This window comes from Oncorhynchus mykiss, chromosome 23 (assembly GCF_013265735.2).
Source record: "Oncorhynchus mykiss isolate Arlee chromosome 23, USDA_OmykA_1.1, whole genome shotgun sequence".
Taxonomy (NCBI): Eukaryota; Metazoa; Chordata; class Actinopteri; order Salmoniformes; family Salmonidae; genus Oncorhynchus; species Oncorhynchus mykiss.
In genome coordinates this window covers 46,133,121-46,160,466 of record NC_048587.1, presented here as the reverse complement: position 1 = coordinate 46,160,466, position 27,346 = coordinate 46,133,121, and the positions used below count along the sequence as shown (strand labels likewise).

Genomic DNA, 27,346 nt, shown 5'->3' with positions numbered 1-27,346 from the left:
ACACACACACACACACACACACACACATACCCTGCAGGCATGTGGTACTGACTGTATTGTAGGAATCAATGTTAATTGCCCAGTCTTTATTTCCATTAGACCCATAAGATCCTGGTCAAACGTAGTGCACTATATTTGCAGTAGTGTGCCATTTTGGAACACATTCCTGATGTGATTATCATGATCTGATGCCTGACACTGAATCCCCTGATGCCAGATGAATTTATTTAGTTGTGTGTGTGTGTGTGTGTGTGTGTGTGTGTGTCACAGTGATAAGAATGTGGAAGTATTATTTTGAAGCTGTTTTTGGGGGTTTTGTAGATTTGATCTGAAATGTCGGTTGGCATATTTAGCAGAACCACAGGTGGCTGTTGGCTCATAGTAATAGCTTAAATGAATGGAATGGTATTTGATGCCATTTCATTCACTCTATTCCAGCCATTATTATGAGCCGTCCTCCCCTCACCAGCCTCCTGTGAGTAGAACACTTTTGTGAATTTGTAACTGCAGTACAAAAATGAATCTGCTTGAAGTTGGTGACTTTTTCTCATACTTTCAGTACATACCCCTACCCCAGTTGTGTGTATCTATGTATGGTGCATTCGGAAAGTATTCAGACCCCTTGACATTTCCACATTTTGTTACTTCACAGTATTTTTCTAAAATGTATTAAATAGTTTTTTCTCTCATCAATCTACACACAATAGGCCATAATGACATTTTAGCAAATGTATAAAAAAAAAAAAAAAACAGAAAATCACATTTACACAAGTATTCATACCCTTTACTCAGTACTTTGTTGAAGCACCTTTGGCAGCGATTACAGCCTAGAGTCTTTGGTATGATGCAACAAGCTTGGCACACCTGTATTTGGGGAGTTTCTCCCGTTCTTCTCTGCAGATCCTCTCAAGTTCTGTCAGGTTGGATGGGGAGCATAGCTGCACAGCTATTTTCAGGTCTCCAGAGATGTTGATCAGGTTGAAGTCTGGCTGGGCCACTCAAGGACATTCAGAGACTTCCCGAAGCCACTCCTCCTTTGTCTTGGCTGTGTGCTTAGGGTCGTTGTCCTGTTGGAATTCTGAGGTCCTGAGTGCTCTGGAGCAAGTTTTCATCAAGGATCTCTCTGTACTTTACTCCGTTAATCTTTCGCTCGACCCTGACTCCTCTCCTAGTCCCTGCCGCTGAAAAACATCCACACAGAATGATGCACCATAGGGATGGAGCGAAGTTTGCTCCAGACCTGGCACTTGGCATTCAGGCCAAAGAGTTCAATCTTGGTTTTCATCAGACCAGAGAATCTTGTTTCTCATGGTCTGAGAGTCTTTTATGTGCCTTTTACTGAGGAGTGGCTTCTGTCTGGCCACTCTACCATAAGGGCCTGATTGGTGGGGTGCTGCAGAGATGGTTGTCCTTCTGGAAGGTTCTCCCATCTCCACAGAGGAACTCTGGACCTCTGTCAGAGTGATCATCGGGTTCTTGGTCACCTCCCTGACCAAGACCCTTCTCACCCGATAGCTCAGTTTGGCCGGGGGGACAACTCTAGGAGGAGTCTTGGTGGTTTCAAACTTCTTCCATTTAAGAATGATGAAGGCCACCGTGTTCTTGGGGACCTTCAATGCTGCAGACATTTTTTGGGACCCTTCCCCAGATCTGTACCTCGACACAATTCTGTCTCGGAGCTCTATGGACAATTCCTTTGACCTCATGGCATGGTTTTTGCTCTGACATGCACTGTCAACTGTGGGACCTTATATAGACTGGTGTGTGCCTTTCCAAATCATGTCCAATCAATTAAATTTACCACAGGTGGACTCCAATCAAGTCGTAGAAACATCTCAAGGATGATCAATGGAAACAGGATGCACCTGAGCTCAATTTCGCATCTCATAGAAAAGAGTTTGAATACTTATGTAAAGAAGGTATTTCTGTTTTTTATTTTTAATACATTTTCAAACATTTTTAAAAACCTGTTTTCGCTTTGTCATTATGGGGTGTTGTGTGTAGATTGTAAGAGAAAAAATTGTATTTAATCCATCTTAGAATAAGGCTGTAACGTGACAAAATGTGGAAAAAGGGAAAGGGTCTGAATACTTTCAGAATGCACTGTATGTCTGTTAGTCTGTTAGTGTGTTTGTCTGTCTGTCTGTGTTTGTCTGTGTGTTTGTCTGTCTGGCTTGCTGGCAGGCTGTGTGTTTGTGCCTGTAAGTTTACTTTTTTAAACCCTCAATAATGCACTAGTCTATAGAACAACAATGATATGGCTCATTCCAGATGTACAGTATTCCACAAGGACATTGACAAGAAACTGTCTTTATTTCTGGTCCTTTCTTTAAGAGTACCTGTACAGTGTAGCTAATGAACAAACCCCTGCTCTTGTTGTTTCTAGTGACAGAGGAAGAGGAAGGGAAGGACCTTCTGAGAGACAAAGTATCTCTCTACAAGGGTGACATCACCATCCTCGAGGTCGATGCCATAGTTAACGCAGGTACGATGCTTTGTTATTCATTTACATTGGTTTGATGCAGGAGTTTGTCAAACTATGGCTAAATACGTTTGCACTGCTTTAATGCTGATGTTTATGAAACAAGCCATGCCTATGGTGAACAGTTGTTTCACACTACAACCTCATGACATGCAGTTTGTCTGTGTTTGTTAATGCTGGTAAGGTGCTTTTAAAATGGAGTTACACTGGTTTAATGTAGGAAGCTGTGAAACAAGTAAAACCATGTTTTTTCTGTGTCTTATTTCTGGTAAGGTGCTTTATAAATGAACTTTCAACAGTTCAGAGTGTGTGAAATCAGCAAAGCTGTGGTTTTTCATCATCTATGGAACGTTTTTTCACGCTACAAACTTACAACATGCAGTCAGTGTGATTTATGAGTTTGCTGCCCTCTAGTGTTGGTGGGTGTAAAGTGCTGACTCTTGTTGGATTGATTGGTGGATTGTGGGTCGTAGAAACAAATATGGTGAATCATTGACTTTGAGCAGTTCTGTAGTAGTTCATTGTGGGGTGAGAGAAAACATCATTCCTATTTCAGGATTTGGCTGCTAAGACTTGCCTTGAGGGCTACACTTTTTGTGGGCCTGTGTGGGATACAGTGAATGATGTGAGCGTATGTTTTTAATGTAGCGGTAAGAGTAATGTGGTTACTAGTAGTCTGGTTAATTAACAGCCCGTTATCTGTAGAAGCTCGCTAATTGTGTGTGTGTGTTCTCTTACTGGTATTTTATTCTGACAGGTGGTTTGAGAGATTAGCAGAATAGTAAGTAGTTCACTTCCTTGTCTGTTGTTATTCACACCAACCTATGGCAGAGCGCCTGTGTTACTTACCATCTACTTACTGTATGGCAGAGAGCCAGAACAATATGAAACATTGTGCTAAATAGCAGAATAGGGACCCATGCATTTTTTGGTGATAGGATTGTGTTCCAATTATTGTTAGTTGTGAGGATGGTTGGTCCATCCCTTATAATGGAGCAATTTGATAGTGAACCCACAGTTATCAGCAGCGAGTACCCTCACACTGTGATCATGTCAAGCAAACATTGTTTCAGAAATAAATGTAGCCTTGTCTAGCGGTTTCCCCCAGTGTTTTTCCCCAGTGTTGTTTCACTGGCTACCTTTACTAATTTCCAGCGAAGGCCAAAATACGAAACCGCTATGTTTCAATACCACGCTCTTCTACCGTCTCCCTCGGCTGAATATTTGAGTCCTTTCTAGTCCATTCTTAGTTTGAACAGTTCAGTCATTGATATTACTTTTGAAAAGCCATCGGCGGGCATCATAGAGGTTTAGTGGTGATTTTAAATGTGAAGACAATATGTCTATGGAAGTGGCAGTGCTTAAAGATTATGTTATTACTGTAGAGAGAGATTGTGTTATTACTGTAGAGATATATTGTGTTATTACTGTAGAGAGAGATTGTGTTATTACTGTAGAGAGAGATTGTGTTATTACTGTAGAGAGAGATTATGTTATTACTGTAGAGAGAGGTTGTGTTATTACTGTAGAGAGAGATTGTGTTATTACTGTAGAGAGAGATTATGTTATTACTGTAGAGAGAGATTGATAGATTTGATCTCAATGGTTATTACTGTCTCCTGTGTAACCATCTGTTTTTATGCACATTAGCATCTTGATACATAACCCCTATTGGAGCCAGCAGCATCTGTACTCACACTCAAAAGACCCAAATACCACAGAATATTAGCATAGGGGATGTGTCGGTTTGCCTGTGTCGTTTATGTATGGATGCATACGGCCAGCTGGAATGTTTATTGTTCTATATCAGCCTAGAAAGCAGAAACATAATGCTTACACTGTAAGTGTTGCATCTAAAATATGTAGCCCCTTTCCTGCAGTCAAATGACCAAATCGCCCTCTAGTGGCCTCATGGGGTTGAATGCTATAAATACTTTTTATAATTTCATAACTAATAAACATAAACATTATTTAAAAATTACCCACTAAAATCCAGTGAATTTATGTCGAATGGTTTTGTTATATTTCAGTCTTCTGTGATGTATATAAGGTGTAATATTGGGATGCAAACACAACATTTATATATTTTTTTAAGCGCATGACCATGTGTGTGAGATGTATACTTTTGTTTCTAAGTAGATTTGTTCAAGACTACCAAGGAACACTCAGTAATTTTTACAATTCTGTCTGAACTCATACAAGTCTCTCTTGAGGCTAACCTGTGTAAACAAAGGCTAAAACATTATTTGGAATACAAACATGACTTTCTGGCTTTTCTAATTTCACTAACAATGAAAAAACTTCAGGAGAACATTTCATGTCTGTGTGACATAGTGCTGTGTGCTCTGTGTGTGTTCTCTGTGTGTATGCTCTGTGTGTATGCCCTGTGTGTGTGCTGTCTGCACAGCCAACTCAATGGTGTACATTTAACTCTGAGAGTGTAAAATGTACACTATTTTCAGTGAACATATGAGTCCCACTGAACTGGTGTTAAAATAACACTTTTGAAAGCTTTAAAGATGTAACTATGTTGCAGTGTTCTCATAGCTTGCATAGCTCTACTGTAGAGTAATACGCAACACCTACAGTGTAAAACATAACACTTGATTTAGAGTAAACTGGACTCACTTTTCTTAATGCTGACGCTGTTACACTTTCTCAGTGTAGGAAACTAACACCTGTAGTGTTAGAGTAAATCATTTTGGGGTGTTGATTTTAGGGATGAACGATCTATCTGTGAGCATATCGGAATCGGACGATATTAGCTGAAAATGCTAACATCGGTATTGGCCCAATGTCTAGTTTAACGCCGATGTGCAAAACCGATGTCAAAGCTGACGTGCATACGTATATAACGTAGGTAGATGACGTGCATACCTATATAACGTAGGTAGATGACGTGCATACCTATATAACGTAAGTAGATGACGTGCATACGTATATAACGTAGGTAGATGACGTGCATACGTATATAACGTAGGTAGATGACGTGCATACGTATATAACGTAGGTAGATGACGTGCATACCTATATAACGTAGGTAGATGACGTGGATACGTATATAATGTAGGTAGATGATGTGCATACGTATATAACGTAAGTAGATGACGTGCATACGTATATAACGTAGGTAGATGACGTGCATACCTATATAACGTAAGTAGATGACGTGCATACCTATATAACGTAGGTAGATGATGTGCATACGTATATAACGTAGGTAGATGACGTGCATACGTATATAACTATGCCACTTTGTTTACATACTCATCTCATATGTATATACTGCACTCAATACCATCTACTGTATCTTGCCTATGCCGCTCTGTACCATCACTCATTCATATATCTTTATGTACATTTTCTTTATCCCCTTACACTTGTGTCTATAAGGTAGTAGTTTTGGAATTGTTAGCTAGATTACTTGTTGGTTATTACTGCATTGTCGGAACTAGAAGCACAAGCATTTCGCTACACTCGCATTAACATCTGCTAACCATGTGTATGTGACAAATAAAATTAGATTTGATTTGATTTGAACGTAGGTAGATGACGTGCATACGTATATAACGTAGGTAGATGACGTGCATACGTATATAACGTAGGTAGATGATGTGCATACGTATATAACGTAGGTAGATGACGTGCATACGTATATAACGTAAGTAGATGACGTGCATACGTATATAACGTAAGTAGATGACGTGCATACGTATATAACGTAAGTAGATGACGTGCATACGTATATAACGTAGGTAGATGACGTGCATACGTATATAACGTAAGTAGATGACGTGCATACGTATATAACGTAGGTAGATGACGTGCATACGTATATAACGTAGGTAGATGACGTGCATACGTATATAACGTAAGTAGATGACGTGCATACGTATATAACGTAAGTAGATGACGTGCATACATATATAACGTAAGTAGATGACGTGCATACGTATATAACGTAAGTAGATGACGTGCATACGTATATAACGTAGGTAGATGACGTATATAACGTAGGTAGATGACGTGCATGCGTATATAACGTAGGTAGATGACGTATATAACGTAGGTAGATGACGTGCATACGTATATAACGTAGGTAGATGACGTGCATACGTATATAACGTAGGTAGATGACGTGCATACGTATATAACGTAGGTAGATGACGTGCATGCGTATATAACGTAGGTAGATGACGTATATAACGTAGGTAGATGACGTGCATACGTATATAACGTAAGTAGATGACGTGCATACGTATATAACGTAGGTAGATGACGTGCATACGTATATAACGTAGGTAGATGACGTGCATGCGTATATAACGTAGGTAGATGACGTATATAACGTAGGTAGATGACGTGCATACGTATATAACGTAGGTAGATGACGTGCATACGTATATAACGTAGGTAGATGACGTGCATACGTATATAACGTAGGTAGATGACGTGCATGCGTATATAACGTAGGTAGATGACGTATATAACGTAGGTAGATGACGTGCATACGTATATAACGCAAGTAGATGACGTAAAAAACGCTACGAAAAATACAGCGCTACACAGAACAAAAGCAGAAACAGACTAAGCGCACACTTCCAACAACTAAACACGTTCAAGTTGAACAGTCATTTGAAAGAGTAAGAACATTTCAGCGAGACAACTCAAAAGCGAAATCCATTAATGCCAAGATTATGGAATTCATTATGCTGCTTGCTATGGGCGTCACGGCTGACATTTGGCCCAGCTATGTCAGCCCCATGAGCATGCTGAGTTTGACAGCACACTGGGTCGACAAGGATTTTGTACTGAGGAAAGTCGTATTGCATGCTCAAGAATGTGCTGCCATTTCAATGGCATTTGAGAATATGTTTGAAACTTGGGAACATGAACACTCCTAGCGCTATTTGAACAAATGACTGGAGAAATAAGCTCATCAACTGCGTCTGCAGCAGACGTGATACCCTCTGTCATAGCATTGAAATGCCTGCTCAACAAATCTGCCGACAGACCGGGGGGTTAAAACTTACAAAAGTACCTGAGGCTGTGAACAAGTGATTCAGTGGTATTCTCTCTGAGCCTGTTTACTGTGTACTACTTCGATGCAGATAAGAAACAAGGTTTACGTGAAATGTTACATACACAGCTGGACAAGATGGAAACGGACACAGTGACAGTGCGCACCGAGGAAGAGAGGCCACAGACAGACAGAGCTGAACTTCACTGCTTGACATGTAATGATGAAATCCTAGTTGAGAATGAAACGACTGAACAAATTAACAACGAAACAGAACAGCAAGTAAGTGAAAGAAATAGGTTTTGATTATGTTTTACTGGTAATGGGGACATCCGTAAAGGCCAACAAAATAACGTTTTGGTCAGTGTGTGTGTGTGTGTGTGTAACCTTTATTTAACTAGGCAAGTCAGTTAAGAACAAATTATTATTTACAATGACGGCCTACCCCGGCCAAACGCGGACGACGCTGAGCCAATTGTGCGCCGCCCTATTGGACTCTCAATCACGGCCGGATGTGATACAGCCTGGATTCAAACCAGGGACTGAAGTGACGTCTCTTGCACTGAGATGCAGTGCCTTAGACCACTGTGTCTATGTGTGTGTGTTAACTATTTAACTGTACTAGAATGCTTAAAAGGCAGCTAAAGTTTTTAAATATCGGATATCGTTAAGGTTTGTTTTTGGCAAGTCAAATATTGGATATCGGTATCGGGCAAAAATGTCATATCGGTGCATCTCTAGTTGTTTTAACACTTCATGGTTTAAATCCTAATTTGCATTTTTCCCAGGGTGCCATTTTTATTTTTGAGGACATTCTAGAGTCAACACCCATGACTGTATTTGTTAGTGACAGAGACATGGTTATTGAAGTCTTTCATTTTAAGCCTGTGACTTTCACCAAGTGAGTTTCTGGGCTAATTCTATCATTCAAATTAAACTCTGACAATACATTACATGTATCCTAAGACCTTACTTATTGGCCTAGTTGATGGCCTAGTTTTACTCCAACACAGTGGTGTTAGGAAACTCCAGGTTTACATACCACATCAGACCTGCAAGTCACATTATCCTGGCTTGCAAAGTGGTGTATCCAACAGTTTGCATTTTTATTCATGCGCAACCTGCATTCAGAATGACTGTCAGGGTTAGGAAACATCATAAAAAACACTACCTAAATCATTTAAACCAGATCAACCATGTCAATAATGGGGGCAATAAATCTAACTGATTGGATTAATAAGTATGTTATTTATCTTTGTGTAACATAAGATTAACCAATTAATCAACGTACATGCAAAAACGCAGATATTAAAAACAATCCTAAAAAGTAATCTACGTGCATAGCATGCTGGGAAATAGGATAGTGATAGGTGTAGTTTTGATGGGACTGTTTTACTCTCAATAATAATACCTGTGGTTATTAACACCAGCAATGGGGTTATTTTACACCACTGAGTGTTCATTTCACTCTTACAGAATTAATTTAACTCCTGAATCCACACAGAACAATCTAAACTGGTGTGTGTAACAGTGCTGCTTTCCACAGCTCCTCCTCCGCTTTATCAGGACTTCAGGGTGATTTAAATCTCCTATTACAGTTAAATTATTAGGATCATTGAGTTTCTAATTCTTCCTTAATTATGTTTAGACAGAGGTCAGACAGCAGGTGCTCAATATGTCACCTGGGGTGGTGAGCTGTCGGGAGAGCGAGAGAGCAGGGCAGGAGGGTGCTGTGTGAATCTGTTTGTGGAGTTGGAGGGTGGACATTAATGGACTAGCTCCCTGTCTGATCAGGCAGATGGCACTATGTAACCTGCTGTTAAGAGTAGTGTCTACATGGAGGGGGGCAAATGTCTACCACCACCATACTGGATATCTGGGCACAGCCCCCAGTCCTATCCTACCTCCCTGCCAGCTACAGTATGTCCTTGTTTTTCCTTTTTTCCCCCTTTTGCTTTGCCTCTTGTCGTAATTAATCAGGATCCGTTCACTTTTCTGTTTCATCCCTCCCTCCTCTAAGTTCCTGGACTTTCATTCCTAGCCCAGTCAGTGACTCATCTTGTTAAAGCTGTCTACAAACACTGAAGCCTTGATTAAACTGAGATTAAACTGGCTGCTGCTTTAATGCTGAGTCCAGGAATGAGAGGCTTTTATAGTGTGTGTGTGTGCGTGTGCATTGCGAAGAAAGAGTGTGTGTGTGGAGTCAAATAAGATCTGCTGCTTGAGTAAGTGAGATCCAGGAGTGGTAAGCTTATATAACAGCCAGACCCCCCCCATACAGGGACTGGTGGTTGTCTCTTATAGCAGCCGGACCCCCCCCATACAGGGACTGATGGTTGTCTCTTATAGCAGCCAGACCTCCCCATACAGGGACTGGTGGTAGTCTCTTATAGCAGCCAGACCTCCCCATACAGGGACTGGTGGTAGTCTCTTATAGCAGCCAGACCCCCCCATACAGGGACTGGTGGTGGTGTCTTATAGCAGCCGGACACACCCATACAGGGACTGGTGGTGGTCTCTTACAGCAGCCAGACCTCCCTGTTCAGGGACTGGTGGTAGTCTCTTATAGCAGCCAGACCTCCCGTACAGAGACTGGTGGTTGTCTCTTATAGCAGCCAGACTCCCCACCACACAGGGACTGGTGGTAGTCTCTTACAGCAGCCAGACATCCCTGTTCAGGGACTGGTGGTAGTCTCTTATAGCAGCCAGACCTCCCGTACAGAGACTGGAGGTAGTCTCTTATAGCAGCCAGACCTCCCGTGTAGAGACTGGAGGTAGTCTCTTATAGCAGCCAGACTTCCCGTGTAGAGACTGGAGGTAGTCTCTTATAGCAGCCAGACCTCCCGTACAGAGACTCGAGGTAGTCTCTTATAGCAGCCAGACCTCCTATACAGAGACTGGAGGTAGTCTCTTATAGCAGCCAGACTTCCCGTGTAGAGACTGGAGGTAGTCTCTTATAGCAGCCAGACCTCCCGTACAGAGACTCAAGGTAGTCTCTTATAGCAGCCAGACCTCCTATACAGAGACTGGAGGTAGTCTCTTATAGCAGCCAGACTTCCCGTGTAGAGACTGGAGGTAGTCTCTTATAGTAGCCAGACCTCTCGTACAGAGACCGGTTTTTCAACCATGCTGCCATTTTGTTTATCTTACCATTAATTTAGCATTCAACACACCATCACACAATGTACTGCTAAGTAGTTAATTAAATGCAGTGAGAGATGGGAGTTGGGATGAGGCTTGATTTGTCTCAGCTATTGATCCGCAGGGTGTGACTGACTGTGTTTGTGTGTGTGTTTCTGTTCCTCTGTGTCTCTGTGTGTGTGTGTCTGTGTTTCTCATAGACCAGTGTACATAATTCTGTTATTAGCGAGTAACGACCAGGAATGGCCCAGGCGTGCTTGTGAAAAACAGGTGGAGCTGCTGTATGTCTTAATCTCACTGAGATTCGATAAATCTATTGGGTAATTTCACTGATTGTTAATCCGATGCATTTAGAAGGATTATCTGCAGTAATCTTAGTTGGATTAAGTGTCTAGCTGCCAGGAAAGAAAAAGAAAAACAGTGCAGATGACTTTGTGACTTCGTTCTGCATTTCAGGGGTCCCCATATCGCACACTAATCCCTATGGGCCCTGGTCAAAAGTAGTGCACTATATAGGGACTAGGGTGCCACTTGGGACAGTAGCCAGGATGATGGCATGAGGCTCAGTCAGGATTTACTGCTAATCCTTGTTATTTTCTTTTTAAAACACAATTTAATGTTCAATCATTTCCCTCCCTCCTCACTGTCCGTCTGTCACAAGGAAGAAATAGAGTACCATCTCAACTAAACTTCTAAACTTTGCTACGCTACATTGCTACTCTACTGAACATAATGAGGCCATAAAGATAGCTGAGCAAGTGTGATTTGCGTGTGTGCGTGCGTGCCTACGACTGTGTCGTATGCGTGCGTGTATGTGTGTGCTTATGACTGTGTGGTGTGTGAAGGGGGAAAAAGTGTATTATAATGATGACTGGTGTAATTATAGGAGAAGAGAAGAGGTTGATTCAGGATCCATTACCAGTCATTTAAGCAATAAGTCACGAGGGGGTGTGGTATATGACCATTATAAGGGCTGTTCTTATGCGCGACGCAACGCGGAGTGCCTGGACACATGCCTTAGCCGTGGTATATACCACAACCCCCCGAGGTTGTGGGTTTATTGCTATTTATTGCTATTATAAACTGGTTACCAACGTAATTAGAGCAGTAAAAATACATGTTTTGTCATATCCATGGTATACGGTCTGATATACCACAGCTTTCAGCCAATCAGCATTCAGGGCTGGAACCACCCAGTTTATAAAAACCTTTATCCTCCCATCCCTCTATTATTGCATGTGTCTGTATTCGATTGTCAATTTACTGTGTAAGGTATTTGCTTATGAGGCCAATCAAACATTCTAGAGGGTCTCAGCTAAGACGAGCGCTAGCCCAGCAGAACTGGGTTCACATACTATTTGACATTTTTCAAGTACATTTGTTTATTCTGCCTGGAGTAGTAGGTGGGTGAGGTATTGCTCTTTTGTGACAATTCTATATGTTCCATACTTCCATTGCACCAGGCAAGCTCAATCAAGCCCAGATCAAGTATTTTAAAATAATTTTGAATAGTATTTGAACCCATGTCTGGAGTGCCCGCCACAGAGGTTATGGTTATTGGTATGCTGTGATATGCAGCGAAGCCATTCACATTCATATCCACATAGCAGGTATTAGAGATTTGATTAGAGTATTAGTGAGGTATAATACAACCATCTGAATCTGTCTGTTTGTGGTGTGCAGGATGGATCAAACAGTAGCCTACACTTTGTTTTATGATTGTGGTTGTTTTAAAGTCGTTTTTTCCCAGACTGCACTACACATTTTCAATTGAGTCAATAAAGCGAATGATTGATTGAAAAGACAATGTTTCAAAGAAATCTGTAGGCTAACTTGTATAGAATTGGTATAGGCAGCTATAAAACAATATTTTTTCATTGAACAATATCTTTGGAAGGACTAAAAAGTCTTTGTTATCATTATTTGAATTAATTAAACTATGTTTGTTAGTGAAATCCTGAGTCGTTTCACACAGTGGAAATTAAATTCCCCCATACAGGTATAGGATCTTAATTTGATCACCCTGCTATGGACATTTAAAACTTTTAGTGTATTTGAGGTTTAAAATGTCTTCTGAAGTTTTTAATTCCACTTTGAAATTTCAGACTTGATTTTCCCTTACGAAAAATGTATCAACCCATAACAAAATGTCAATTTATTATAATCCACAAAATATTTCAAATGTCCTGTTGCTGCAGGACTATTTTCCTGCTGTAGCAAACTGGCTCAAATTAAGTTCCTACATCTGTAGCAATTAATTCTGGAGCACTGTGTGTGTGTGTGTGTGTGTGTGTGTCCCATAGCGTCAGCTCGGTTCTTAGCAGGCAAAATTAGTTTTCAAATCACTTTCTGGATGACCAGTTATTGTTTAATTGAAAAAAATGTGTTGTCACCTTCGTTAATTGTTCTAGTAACTGACAACAGTGGTAATAGGCGTTGAAATGTAAATTGCTCTCTGCTTTTGCTGTTATTATTATTCCCACAACAAGGGTTCCACTAGAATGAAAAAATCCATAAAAAAAAGAAAAAAGTTGGGAATGGAATGGATTTACAAAGTATGTGTTCATTTTTGTATAGCTTTATGTTGATGAGGGCTCTTTTAGTGACAGTTGTTTTGCTAATGGAGGCCTACTTTCTGACAGGGCACTGTGTGCGCGTGGTTGTGGGTGCGTGCGTGTGTGTGCACTGTGTAGCATTGGCTAATGGTGTTTAATGTTCAAAGCACATTACATGTCTCCCTCAGTCACCCAGTCTTAATGGAGGAAATAGAGGCTACTTCCCAAATGGGACCCTATTCCCTATTTAGTGCATTACTTTTGACAGGAGACTATAGGGCCCTGGTCAAAAGGTAGTACTCTACATAGCGAATAGGGTGCTGTTTGAAACACAGCCAGAGAACTTCTATACTAATCTGAAGATGGCATCACTGAGTTCTGTACTTGGCAGAGAGGAGATGCAGAGTGAAAAAAGGACATTTAGAATATTCTCAGCTTTCTGAGTGCTCTGCCTCTTGTCTGTAGACAAACTCCTAAAAAGAAAAGAGGCTTATTGAATGATGATTTGCTTCAACTCCGTCATGGTTCATCATTATGTAATAACTTTTGAAAGTGTGATATGTAGCCTAATGTTTAAAAGGAGTAGAGTTTGATATATCCTCGCTATGTGAATAAACAAAACATTTTCTTACAGTATTTCTTAGACTCCAGTGCTGTATGGCTCAGACCCTTCCCTATTTTTTGAGGAGGTGAATGGGCTCTAGCCTGGTTGGATACAGCTTACATGAGTGATTTCATATGAAAGCAGGACAAACATTTGGGGGATTTTCACCAAATGTAATCCATCGAATGTCCCTTTAGAGGAAGGATTGTTGACGCATATTTGACATGTCATCAAACTAATTCATCAAAGTTGGTATATTTATGACATTTTGGCCTTACCCAGGCTCCATAAAGTTTAATCTATGGATGGTACAAAGCAAAAATTGGTGTCATATGAAGCTTTACTGCTTGCTCTGTAGTGAGAGTAGTATTTTCATTTCCAAAACATAATATACTCTGTGGCAGGGATGGATAAGTTATCATGACAGGCCTAGTTGCTTGCGGTTCTGCGTATGCACATTCAAACCCCACTTCCCCCACACACACATTGCCAGCAAAACATTTTAGTGGCCCCATTTAGTGACAGTGGAGTTTTCAAGTTAATTAGAGTATGCCATGTGGTGTAGAGAAAATATTTTTTTAAAGCAAGTTTGCTGCAATTATACACATTTTACCATGGGGCGGAGAGAAGATTTTGCAATTTGATCTCCTTGTGGAGTGCATTGTAATCGGCCATGATCGGTGTCCAAAAATGCAGATTACCAATTTGTTATGAAAACTTGAAATTGTCCCTAATTAATCGGCCATTCCGATTACCTCTAATATATATATATATATATATATATATATATATATACAGTGCCTTGCGAAAGTATTCGGCCCCCTTGAACTTTGCGACCTTTTGCCACATTTCAGGCTTCAAACATAAAGATATAAAACTGTATTTTTTTGTGAAGAATCAACAACAAGTGGGACACAATCATGAAGTGGAACGACATTTATTGGATATTTCAAACTTTTTTAACAAATCAAAAACTGAAAAATTGGGCGTGCAAAATTATTCAGCCCCCTTAAGTTAATACTTTGTAGCGCCACCTTTTGCTGCGATTACAGCTGTAAGTCGCTTGGGGTATGTCTCTATCAGTTTTGCACATCGAGAGACTGAAATTTTTTCCCATTCCTCCTTGCAAAACAGCTCGAGCTCAGTGAGGTTGGATGGAGAGCATTTGTGAACAGCAGTTTTCAGTTCTTTCCACAGATTCTCGATTGGATTCAGGTCTGGACTTTGACTTGGCCATTCTAACACCTGGATATGTTTATTTTTGAACCATTCCATTATAGATTTTGCTTTATGTTTTGGATCATTGTCTTGTTGGAAGACAAATCTCCGTCCCAGTCTCAGGTCTTTTGCAGACTCCATCAGGTTTTCTTCCAGAATGGTCCTGTATTTGGCTCCATCCATCTTCCCATCAATTTTAACCATCTTCCCTGTCCCTGCTGAAGAAAAGCAGGCCCAAACCATGATGCTGCCACCACCATGTTTGACAGTGGGGATGGTGTGTTCAGGGTGATGAGCTGTGTTGCTTTTACGCCAAACATAACGTTTTGCATTGTTGCAAAAAGTTACATTTTGGTTTCATCTGACCAGAGCACCTTCTTCCACATGTTTGGTGTGTCTCCCAGGTGGCTTGTGGCAAACTTTAAACGACACTTTTTATGGATATCTTTAAGAAATCGCTTTCTTCTTGCCACTCTTCCATAAAGGCCAGATTTGTGCAATATATGACTGATTGTTGTCCTATGGACAGAGTCTCCCACCTCAGCTGTAGATCTCTGCAGTTCATCCAGAGTGATCATGGGCCTCTTGGCTGCATCTCTGATCAGTCTTCTCCTTGTATGAGCTGAAAGTTTAGAGGGACGGCCAGGTCTTGGTAGATTTGCAGTGGTCTGATACTCCTTCCATTTCAATATTATCGCTTGCACAGTGCTCCTTGGGATGTTTAAAGCTTGGGAAATCTTTTTGTATCCAAATCCGGCTTTAAACTTCTTCACAACAGTATTTCGGGCCTGCCTGGTGTGTTCCTTGTCCTTCATGATGCTCTCTGCGCTTTTAACGGACCTCTGAGACTATCACAGTGCAGGTGCATTTATACGGAGACTTGATTACACACAGGTGGATTGTATTTATCATCATTAGTCATTTAGGTCAACATTGGATCATTCAGAGATCCTCACTGAGGATCTGAATAATTTTGCACGCCCAATTTTTCAGTTTTTGATTTGTTAAAAAAGTTTGAAATATCCAATAAATGTCGTTCCACTTCATGATTGTGTCCCACTTGTTGTTGATTCTTCACAAAAAAATACAGTTTTATATCTTTATGTTTGAAGCCTGAAATGTGGCAAAAGGTCGCAAAGTTCAAGGGGGCCGAATACTTTCGCAAGGCACTGTATATATAAGACTTGTATAAGACTGAGACTTGTGTTATATATATGAATTAGGGCCGATTTCAAGTTTTCATAACAATCGGTAAATGGGAATTTTTCTTTGACACCAAAGTATGTTCATCTCTAGGAGACAGAACCCGTCTCTTTCCTGAGTGGTATGACGGCTGCGTGGTCCCATGGTGTTTATACTTGTGTGCTATTATTTGTACAGATGAACGTGGTACGTTTGGAAATTGCCCCCAAGGATGAACCAGACTTGTGGGAGGTCTACAATTTGTTTTCTGAGGTCTTGGCTGATTTCTTTAGATTTTCCCATGATGTCAAGCAAAAAGGCACAGAGTTTGAAGGTAGACTTGAAATACATCCACAGGTACACCTCCAATTGACTCAAATGATGTCATTTAGCCTATCAGAAGCTTCTAACGCCATGACATCATTTTCTGGAATTTTCCAAGCTGTTTAAAGGCACAGTCAACTTAGTGTATGTAACTTCTGACCCACAGGAATTGTGATACAGTGAATTATAAGTGAAATAATCTGTCTGTAAACAATTGTTGGAAAAATTACTTGTGTCATGCACAAAGTAGATGTCCTAATTAGAGGTCGACCGATTAATCGGAATGGCCGACTAATTATGGCCGATTTTAAAGTTTTCATAACAATCGGAAATCGGTATTTTTGGACGCCGATTTTGCCGATTTTTTTATTTTTATGTATTTATTTTTTATTATATATATTTTTTACACCTTTATTTAACTAGGCAAGTCAGTTAAGAACACATTCTTATTTTCAATGACGGCCTAGGAACGGTGGGTTAACTGCCTTGTTCAGGGGCAGAACGACAGATTTTTAACTTGTCAGCTCAGGGATTCCAAATCAAATCTAATTTTATTTGTCACATACACATGGTCAGCAGATGTTAATGCGAGTGTAGCGAAATGCTTGTGCTTCTAGTTCCGACAATGCAGTAATAACCAACGAGTAATCTAACCTAACAATTTCACAACAGCTACCTTATACACACAAGTGTAAAGGGATGAAGAATATGTACATAAAGATATATGAATGAGTGATGGTACCGAACGGCATAGGCACGCTGCAGTAGATGTTATCGAGTACAGTATATACATATGAGATGAGTAACATAGGGTATGTAAACATTATATTAAGTGGCATTGTTTAAAGTGGCTAGTGATACATTTTTTACATGTATGGCAGCAGCCACTCAATGTTAGTGGTGGCTGTTTAACAGTCTGATGGCCTTGAGATAGAAGCTGTTTTTGAGTCTCTCGGTCCCTGCTTTGATGCACCTGTACTGACCTCGCCTTCTGGATGATAGCGGGGTGAACAGGCAGTGGCTCGGGTGGTTGTTGTCCTTGATGATCTTTATGGCCTTCCTGTGACATCGGGTGGTGTAGGTGTCCTGGAGGGCAGGTAGTTTTCCCCCGGTGATGAGTTGTGCAGACCCAGGGTGTGACATGGGTGATTATATGTTTTTTGGCCTGTCTAGGGGTTTTGTATGTTTATGGGTTGGCACCAGTCTAGGGTTTTTTGTATGTCTATGGTTGCCTAGATTGGTTCTCAATTAGAGGCAGCTGTTTATCGTTGTCTCTGATTGGGAACCATATTTAGGCAGCCATATGCTTTGGGTATTTTGTGGGTGATTGTTTCCTGTGTCAGTGTTTGTGCCACACAGGACTTTTTCGTTTATATTCACTTTGTTATTTTGTATTCTGTCGTGTTCAGTTTATACTATTAAAACATGGACACTTACCACACTGCGTATTGGTCCGATCCTTGCTACTCCTCTTCAGACGAAGAGGACGAAATCCGTCTACTGCTGAATTGGTGGACCAATTCAGTTTGTCCGTGATGTGTACGCCGAGGAACTTAAAACTTTCTACCTTACTCCACTACTGCCCTGTGGATAGGGGGGTGCTTGCTAGGCTGTTTCCTGAAGTCCACAATCATCTCCTTTGTTTTGTTGACATTGAGTGTGAGGTTATTTTCCTGACACCACACTCCGAGGGCCCTCACCTCCTCCCTGTAGGCCGTCTCGTCGTTGTTGGCAATCAAGCCTACCACTGTTGTGTCGTCTGCAAACTTGATGATTGAGTTGGAGGCGTGCATGTCCATGCAGTTGTGGGTGAACAGGGAGTACAGGAGAGGGCTCAGAACGCACCCTTGTGGGGCCCCAGTGTTGTGGGGTGGAAATGTTGTGGGGTGGAAATGTTGTTACCTACCCTCACCACCTGGGAGCGGCCAGTCAGGAAGTCCAGCACCCAGTTGCCCAGGGTCTCGAGCTTGATGACGAGTTTGGAGGGTACTATGGTGTTAAATGCTGAGCTGTAGTCGATGAACAGCATTCTCACAAAGGTGTTCCTCTTGTCCAGATGAGTTAAGGCAGTGTGGTTGCGATTGAATCATCTGTGGACCTATTGAGTCGGTAGTCAAATTGTAGTGGGTCTAGGGTGTCAGGTAGGGTGGAGGTGATATGGTCCTTGCCTAGTCATTTTACGGCGTCGTTGTATTGGTTCGCCGGTTGGGATCCGATCCATTGTCCCGGGTGGTGGGCAAAACACAGGATCCGGTAAAGTCGTATTCCTGGTCGTAATGATGGTGAGTTGACGTTGCTCTTATATCCAGTAGTTCCTCCTGACTGTATGTAATAAAAACTAAGATTACCTGGGGTACCAATGTCATAAATAACACGTAAAAAAACAAAATACTGCATAGTTTCCTAGGAACGCGAAGCGAGGCAGCCATCTCTGTTGGCGCCGGAAGTAATCTTGCAACATTACGGTTAACTAGTCCAACGCTCTAACCACCTGCCTCACGAGGAGCCTGCCTGTTACGCGAATGCAGTAAGAATCCAAGGTAAGTTGCTAGCTAGCATTAAACTTATCTAAACAATCAATCAATCATAATCACTAGTTATAACTACACATGGTTGATGATATTACTAGTTTATCTAACTTGTCCTGCGTTGCATATAATCGATGCAGTGCGCATTCGCGAAAAAGGACTGTCGTTGCTCCAACGTGTACCTAACCATAAGCATCAATGCCTTTCTTAAAATCAATACACAGAAGTATATATTTTGAAACCTGCATATTTAGCTAAAAGAAATCCAGGTTAGCAGGCAATATTAACCAGGTGAAATTTTGTCACTTCTCTTATGTTCATTGCACGCAGAGTCAGGGTATATACAACAGTTTGGGCCGCCTGGCTCATTGCGAACTAATTTGCCAGAATTTTACATAATTGTGACATAATATTGAAGGTTGTGCAATGTAACAGCAATATTTAGACTTACTGATGCCACCCGTTAGATAATATACGGAACGGTTCCGTATTTCACTGAAATAATTAACGTTTTGTTTTCGAAATGATAGTTTCCGGATTCGACCAGATTAATGACCTAAGGCTCGTATTTCTGTATGTTATTATGTTATAATTAAGTATATGATTTGATAGAGCAGTCTGACTGAGCGGTGGTAGGCACCAGCAGGCTCGTAAGCATTCATTCAAACAGCACTTTCGTGCGTTTTGCCAGCAGCTCTTCACAATGCGCTGTTTATGACTTCAAGCCTATCAACTCCCGAGATTAGGCTGGTGTAACAGTTGTGAAATGGCTAGCTAATAGCGTTTCAAACGTCACTCGCTCTTAGACTTGGAGTGGTTGTTCCCCTTGCTCTGCATGGCTAACGCTGCTTCGAGAGTGGCTGTTGTCGATGTGTTCCTTGTTCGAGCCCAGGTAGCGGCGAGGAGAGGGATGGAAGCTATACTGTTACACTGGCAATACTAAAGTGTCTGTAAGAACATCCAACAGTCAAAGGTATATGAAATACAAATCGTATAGAGAGAAATAGTCCTATTATTCCTATAATAACTACAACCTAAATCTTCTTACCTGGGAATATCGAAGAGGAAATTAAGTTAATGTATATATCATTTGATATACAGAATAATATACATAACTCTCTTATGATTTATATTATCTTGTTTGATATTGTACATTTAATTGTTAAAAGGAACCACCAGCTTTCATATATTCTCATGTTCTGAGCAAGGAACGTTTCTTACATGGCACATATTGCACTTTTACTTTCTTCTCCAACACTTTGTTTTTGCATTATTTAAACCAAATTGAACATGTTTCATTATTTACTTGAGGCTAAAGTGATTGTATTGATGTATTATATTAAGTTCAAATAAGTGTTCTTTCACTATTGTTGTAATTGTCATTATAAAAAAAAGAAGAAATCGGGCCGATTAATCGGTATCGGCTTTTTAGGGGGGGTGTCCACCAATAATCGGTATCGGTATCTGCGACCGATACCTAATCGGTCGACCTCTAGTCCTAACCGACTTGCCAAAACTATAGTTTGTTAACAAGAAATTTGTGGAGTGGTTGAAAAACAAGTTTTAATGACTCCAACCTGAGTGTTCTGATCGCTTCTGGTGTGGGTGAACAAAATCAACGTGCGCGCGTCTGGTTTTGTCAGCATGTAAGGCCAAAATGCCACAAATACGCCAAATTTGATTAATTCTTTCTCAATTATGCTTTTAGATACAAATGTCAAATATATGTAAACAATCCTTTCTCCAAAGGACCATTGTATGGATCATTTTGTGAAAATCCCCCAAATTGTCATCTTTCATTTGGAATCACTCTTCTGTCAAAGTGATGTCAAACTACCACGTGAGTTTGAGACTTGAGTAGTTATTTATGATTTGTCTCGACTCGTTTAAAGTCGGCTGCAATGTCAAACGCGCCCAATCGTTCTGTTTTGATCGAAGTAATTGATGCCTAAGCAGCATTTCTTTCTGGTCCTGAAGAGAGAAAAAATATGTTGGGATGTTCTTTTCTGCACTTTTGAACCAATCCAATACATGTGGAGGAGGAGTTAAGAGGAGTGTTGCCTTGTTAACATCTTAAAGCAGAAGTCGCATCACAGGCTCTGTTTCCATTTTCCCTGAGTTCAGTGAGTGTGATGTCACTTTGACATAAACGGTATCTCTTCTAGCCTCTAGTGATATAGCCCAGACTATTTCCAGTAAGTACTGTCAGAGCCTGGACATGCTGCCCAGTGGACACTGCCACCCTAACCCCCAGAGGCCCCATGCAGAGGATTCTAAATGGTCTGAGTGGTCAGTCTATCGGTCTCTACACATTCTCTTCCTCACACCCTGGCTGAGCAATGTTTGTCTTTGTCTTTGACCGTGATGCCAATCAGTCAAGCATTTCATGGTAAAGTCTACACCATTTGTATTTGCCGCATGTGACAAATAAAATGTGATTGTTTTTGTCTCTTTCACTCTTTCTCCCTTTCTCCCTTTCTCTCTTTCTGTCTTGCTCTCTCTCTCGCTTTTTCTCTTTCTCTTGCTCTTTCTCTTGCTCTTTCTCTTGCTCTCTCTCTCTCTCTCTCTCTCTCTTTCTCTTGCTCTCTCTCTTTCTCTTGCTCTCTCTCTTGCTCTCTCTCTCTCTCTCTTTCTCTTGCTCTCTCTCTTTGTCTTGCGCTCTCTCTCTCTCTCTTTCTCGCTCTCGCTCTCTTGCTCTCTCTCTCTTTCTCTCGCTCTCTCTTTCTCTCGCTCTCTCTTTCTCTTTCTCTCTCTCTCCTTCTCTCCTTCTCTCCTTCTCTCCTTCTCGCTCTCTCGCTCTCTCGCTCTCTCGCTCTCTCGCTCTCTCTCAATTCAATTTAAGGGGCTTTTTTGGCATGGGAAACCTATGTTTACATTGCCAAAGCAAGTGAAATAGATAACAAACAAAAGTGGAATAAAAAATGAACAGTAAACATTACACTCACAAAAGTTCCAAAAGAATAAAGATATTTAAAATGTCATATGTGTTGTAAAGATGTGCAAATAGTTAAAGTACAAAAGGGATATTAAATAAACATAAATATGGGTTGTATTTACAATGGTGTTTTTTTCTTCAATGGTTTCCCTTTTCTTGTGGCAACAGGTCACAAATCTTGCTGCTGTGATGGCACACTGTAGTATTTCACCCAGTACATAAGGGAGTTTATCAAAATTGGATTTGTTTTTCAGGTCTTTATGGATCTGTGTAATCTCAGGGTGGAGGGGATGGACAGAGGCTGGGTAACTTCTAGTGCTAACTTCTGATTGTTGCACCAGGAATGAGAATAAATGCCCCTGGCAAGGAGAAGTGTCTGCTCTATTGAACAGTAAAATGACTGCCCTTGCTGACTGGGAGGAGGAGAGGAGAATCCTGCTCTGAAAAACCAGTTAATAATATCAGCCTCCAGGAGGGAGAGGCAGTACAGGGATACAGGGATGGGGTTATCCTTGCCTGCCGTTTGAGCCTTTATGTGCAGGGAAGCGAACACATTCACAAGCTATTCTGTCTTGGTATAGACTTAGTCCTGCTCAGTGCTCACTCTAGAGCTGGGTGATATGGACCAAAATCCATATCACAGTAAGTTGACTGGATTACCATAACAATACATTAAACGAAATGTTTACCACATTAATGTGTAGAAGTTCATGTTTTATATTACCCTTAAAACTACTACTGCTACTTTGAATGTTGTAGCTATCAATTGTTCCGTTAGCAAAATCCCATATTAACAGACGTATCTATTTTCAAACATCACATTCCTCTAGAAAAGGCTGCTTCTCATTATTATCAACATCCGAAAAATGTCCTCAATAAATGGTCGGTTCGGTCGGTGTTGTTAGGACATTAAATGGTGGGACCCTTCAGTGTTAAGCATCCCAGCTCTAGCTAACACAAACATCAGGAAATAGGCCTCAAGGTTGACACAGTTTTAGTATTGATTTACACTGAAGGCTTTATCTTTTGATCAATTATTGCTATTTGGATAATGTCATTGTAAAGCTAGTGCCAATATAATCGTTTCCCCTGTTCATACCACATACCCTATCAGGAGAATGTAGTCAGGGATTCCTTGCTGTGAGTGAAAAGCTATGCATCTCTAGTGGTGTATGACTCTGTGGAGTGTCTGGGAGGAAGATGCTAGAGGGGAGCATGTCGTTGATATCGTTCCACTCCAGCCAGTACCACAAGCCCGTCCTCCCCAATTAAGGTGCCACCAACCTCCTGTGGCACACACACCGCGCGCACACACACACACCCCAACTTGAGTCTGTAGAGAGGGAAATTGATGAATGTCCAACTAAGGCAGGCCAGTGTTCATGAAGAGGACGGGGGAGGGCTGGCTAGTGTTCATGAAGAGGACAGGGGGAGGGCTTGCCAGTGTTCATGAAGAGGACAGGGGGAGGGCTGGCCAGTGTTCATGAAGAGGACAGGGGGAGGGCTGGCCAGTGTTCATGAAGAGGACGGGTAGAGGGCTGGCCAGTGTTCATGAAGAGGACAGGGAGCGGGCTGGCCAGTGTTCATGAAGAGGACAGGGAGAGGGCTGGCTAGTGTTCATGAAGAGGACGGGGAGAGGGCTGGCCAGTGTTCATGAAGAGGACAGGGAGAGGGCTTGCCTGTGTTCACGAAGAGGACGGGGAGAGGGCTGGCCAGTGTTCATGAAGAGGACGGGGAGAGGGCTGGCCAGTGTTCATGAAGAGGACGGGGAGAGGGCTGGCCAGTGTTCATGAAGAGGACAGGGAGAGGGCTTGCCTGTGTTCATGAAGAGGACGGGGAGAGGGCTGGCCAGTGTTCATGAAGAGGACAGGGAGAGGGCTGGCCAGTGTTCATGAAGAGGACAGGGAGAGGGCTGGCTAGTGTTCATGAAGAGGACAGGGAGAGGGCTGGCTAGTGTTCATGAAGAGGACAGGGAGAGGGCTGGCTAGTGTTCATGAAGAGGACAGGGAGAGGGCTGGCTAGTGTTCATGAAGAGGACAGGGAGAGGGCTGGCTAGTGTTCATGAAGAGGACAGGGAGAGGGCTGGCTAGTGTTCATGAAGAGGACAGGGAGAGGGCTGGCCAGTGTTCATGAAGAGGACAGGGAGAGGGCTGGCCAGTGTTCATGAAGAGGACAGGGAGAGGGCTGGCCAGTGTTCATGAAGAGGACAGGGAGAGGGCTTGCCTGTGTTCATGAAGAGGACAGGGAGAGGGCTGGCCAGTGTTCAGGAAGAGGCTGGTCCCTCCGTTCCTTTCTTCTCTCCCCCATCTGACAGAAAGCCTCGTCATTGTCTTGGAGGTGAGCTGTGTGTGTGTGTGTGTGTGTGTGTGTGTGTGTAGTGAATGGGGCTCTTCTCCTCCCCTTCATATTCCTCTTCCCCTCCTCTTCCTTCCCCCCCCAGTGGGGACAGGCAGTCCCCATCCATCAGGGCTTTGAATAATTGGGAGGTTTCTCAGAGTCAGTGTCAGACAGGGACATGGTATAGTTAAAGGAAGTACTCTCTCTATCCACACAATTCCAGCTCTGAATTGCAAATCTACTCCTAGCCAAGGTCCACACATGTTCTTTTTTTGACCTAGCTCCTACACTCCGGGCCTAAACTGTAGGGTGTATAGGATAAGACTGGATAGATACAGTAATAGGCATTATTGTGGGAATGTGGGGGAATGATGGACACTCTCCATCTCTATGTAGGCCTAGTTCTGAATCGTATAGTCCTTAGCACTCATCTTACCCCTAGCCCCTACATACTAGGCACTACACAGTAGTTCAAAGAACATGATCTGAATCCCCAATCAACCCTACACCCCTCGGCACTCCTCAAGATCATCTGAGGTGATTGGATACAAACTGTGTAAGCTTTATGCTAATTGCCTTCTGATTGGATAGGTGGGAGCAACATGGTAACATTTCCACCTAGCCAATTAGAAGGCTAGGGGTCCATCAGATCTACAGAAGTGGCTTGGGGTCCATTTCAGACTAGCTTTTCTCCCAACACCTCTCTACTCTTGCTACTCTCCCATTGTATATGAAGACCTTTCAGCTTGGATTTTTTAAATGTATTTTTATTTAAACTTTATTTATCTAGGCAAACCAGTTAAGAACTAATTCTTATTTACAATGACGGAAAGGTAATAGGAGAGTGGTCTAAACTTCAGACCATACTAGTAGAATGGAGAGTGGTCTAAACTTCAGACCATACTAGTAGAATGGAGAGTGGTCTAAACTTCAGACCATACTAGTAGAATGGAGAGTGGTCTAAACTTCAGACCATACTAGTAGAATGGAGAGTGGTCTAAACTTCAGACCATACTAGTAGAATGGAGAGTGGTCTAAACTTCAGACCACACCAGTAGAATGGAGAGTGGTCTAAACTTCAGACCATACTAGTAGAATGAAGAGTGGTCTAAACTTCAGACCATACTAGTAGAATGGAGAGTGGTCTAAACTTCAGACCACACCAGTAGAATGGAGATTTGTCTAAACTTCAGACCACACCAGTAGAATGGAGAGTGGTCTAAACTTCAGACCACACCAGTAGAATGGAGAGTTGTCTCAACATCAGACCATACTAGTAGAATGGAGAGTGGTCTAAACTTCAGACCACACCAGTAGAATGGAGAGTTGTCTAAACTTCAGACCACACCAGTAGAATGGAGAGTGGTCTAAACTTCAGACCATACTAGTAGAATGGAGAGTGGTCTAAACTTCAGACCACACCAGTAGAATGGAGAGTGGTCTCAACATCAGACCATACTAGTAGAATGGAGAGTGGTCTAAACTTCAGACCATACCAGTAGAATGGAGAGTGGTCTCAACATCAGACCACACCAGTAGAATGGAGAGTTGTCTCAACATCAGACCACACCAGTAGAATGGGGAGTGGTCTCAACATCAGACCACACCAGTAGAATGGAGAGTTGTCTCAACATCAGACCACACCAGTAGAATGGGGAGTGGTCTCAACATCAGACCACACCAGTAGAATGGAGAGTGGTCTAAACATCCGAACATATCATATATTTTTGACATTTTAAAGCTAATGTTCTGTAATTATACACATTTTGTAATGACTTATGCAGTGTTAATATGATATCTGAATGGTAATGACTAACAAAATCAATGGGGGCCCCCTGGAGGTTAGGGCCACTGGGCACGTGTCCTGCGTGCCCGGTCGGTATTCGGCCATGATTACTTACTACAAGTTTAGATAGCTGATTAGAGTAACTACCAATCAAAAAAATTGTTGGCTGAAATGGCTAATTGAATGATTGTCAGTGACTGACATAAGAGAAAACTGCTGATGGCTAACCCATTTGCGAAATTGCATCTCCACAATTCTTACTCTCAATAGTAAGTTGAGACCATGACTGAGTTCCCAAAAAATAAATACAAAATAAAGTTGTTTTGGGGTCTGAGCCCCCTTAGTGGCCAGGTGCCCTAAACTACTTATGTTGCTTATATCTGGAGCCGGCCCTGCTAGTGGTTTTTGTTCACTCCTACAATATGTTCATTGATTCTGTTCAATATCGCGACACTGCCTCCCTCTCCACCCGGATGCTGTGGGCTGTGTAGTGGGTTTTATTTGAGATGAGGTTAGCTCTGAGAGTCTCTCTCTCTCTCTCTGTGTTGAGTGAAACACAAGGCAGAGTGCTGTCTGAGTGGATGGACGGCTATGCTCTGAAACAATGACTCACATCCAGCCACTATACAAACTGTGAGTGCGTGTGTGTGTGTAGGTGTGTGTTTATATGTGTCTGTACGTGTTTCTGTGCGTGTGTATGTGGGTGGTGTGTGTATGTGGGTGAGTAGTGTGTTAGTGTGTGTAACTACCCAACTAGTCCTGCGTCACTAGCAGTAGAGTGAAAGGTGTCCTATCAGACAGACAGGAAAACGAACAGACCCTAAGTACTGAACATGTTACAAGCATTTCGCTACACTCGATTTAACATCTGCTAACCATGTGTATGTGACAAATAAAATTTGATTTGATTTGAACCCACACAGTCTGCCAGTAGTCTGTGTGGTCACCTGCAGGGGGCACTGTGTCTCTATGGCTAAATGTACATCTACATGCCTAAGAATAAGGACAAAGATGAGAACAGGTTTAGCTGTGGCTGCAGAGGAGAGATGAGAGAGCTGCTTGACTGGTGCATTTTAAACTGTTATATCTCTCTCTCTCTCTCTGTATGTCTCTCTTTCTCTCTCGCTGTCTCTCATTCTCTCTCTAGCTCTTCTCTCACTGTCCAGATGCTTCTTTTGCATTGTCTGGGTGACCACTGAGAATCAATATGTGTTGCTCTCACTTCATGCTGTCT

The 27,346-nt window shown here is 41.9% G+C and overlaps 1 protein-coding gene across 2 annotated transcripts in view; it reads left to right on the top strand.

Moving 5' to 3' along the window:
• macrod2 (mono-ADP ribosylhydrolase 2) overlaps positions 1-27,346 on the top strand; it is a 1,190,608-nt gene that overhangs the window by 6,469 nt on the left and 1,156,793 nt on the right. For both annotated transcript variants that reach the window (XM_036960545.1, XM_036960544.1), the window contains exon 3: positions 2,387-2,485. In XM_036960545.1, coding sequence (XP_036816440.1) covers positions 2,387-2,485 — 99 coding nt within the window. The remainder of the gene's footprint in view (positions 1-2,386; positions 2,486-27,346) is intronic.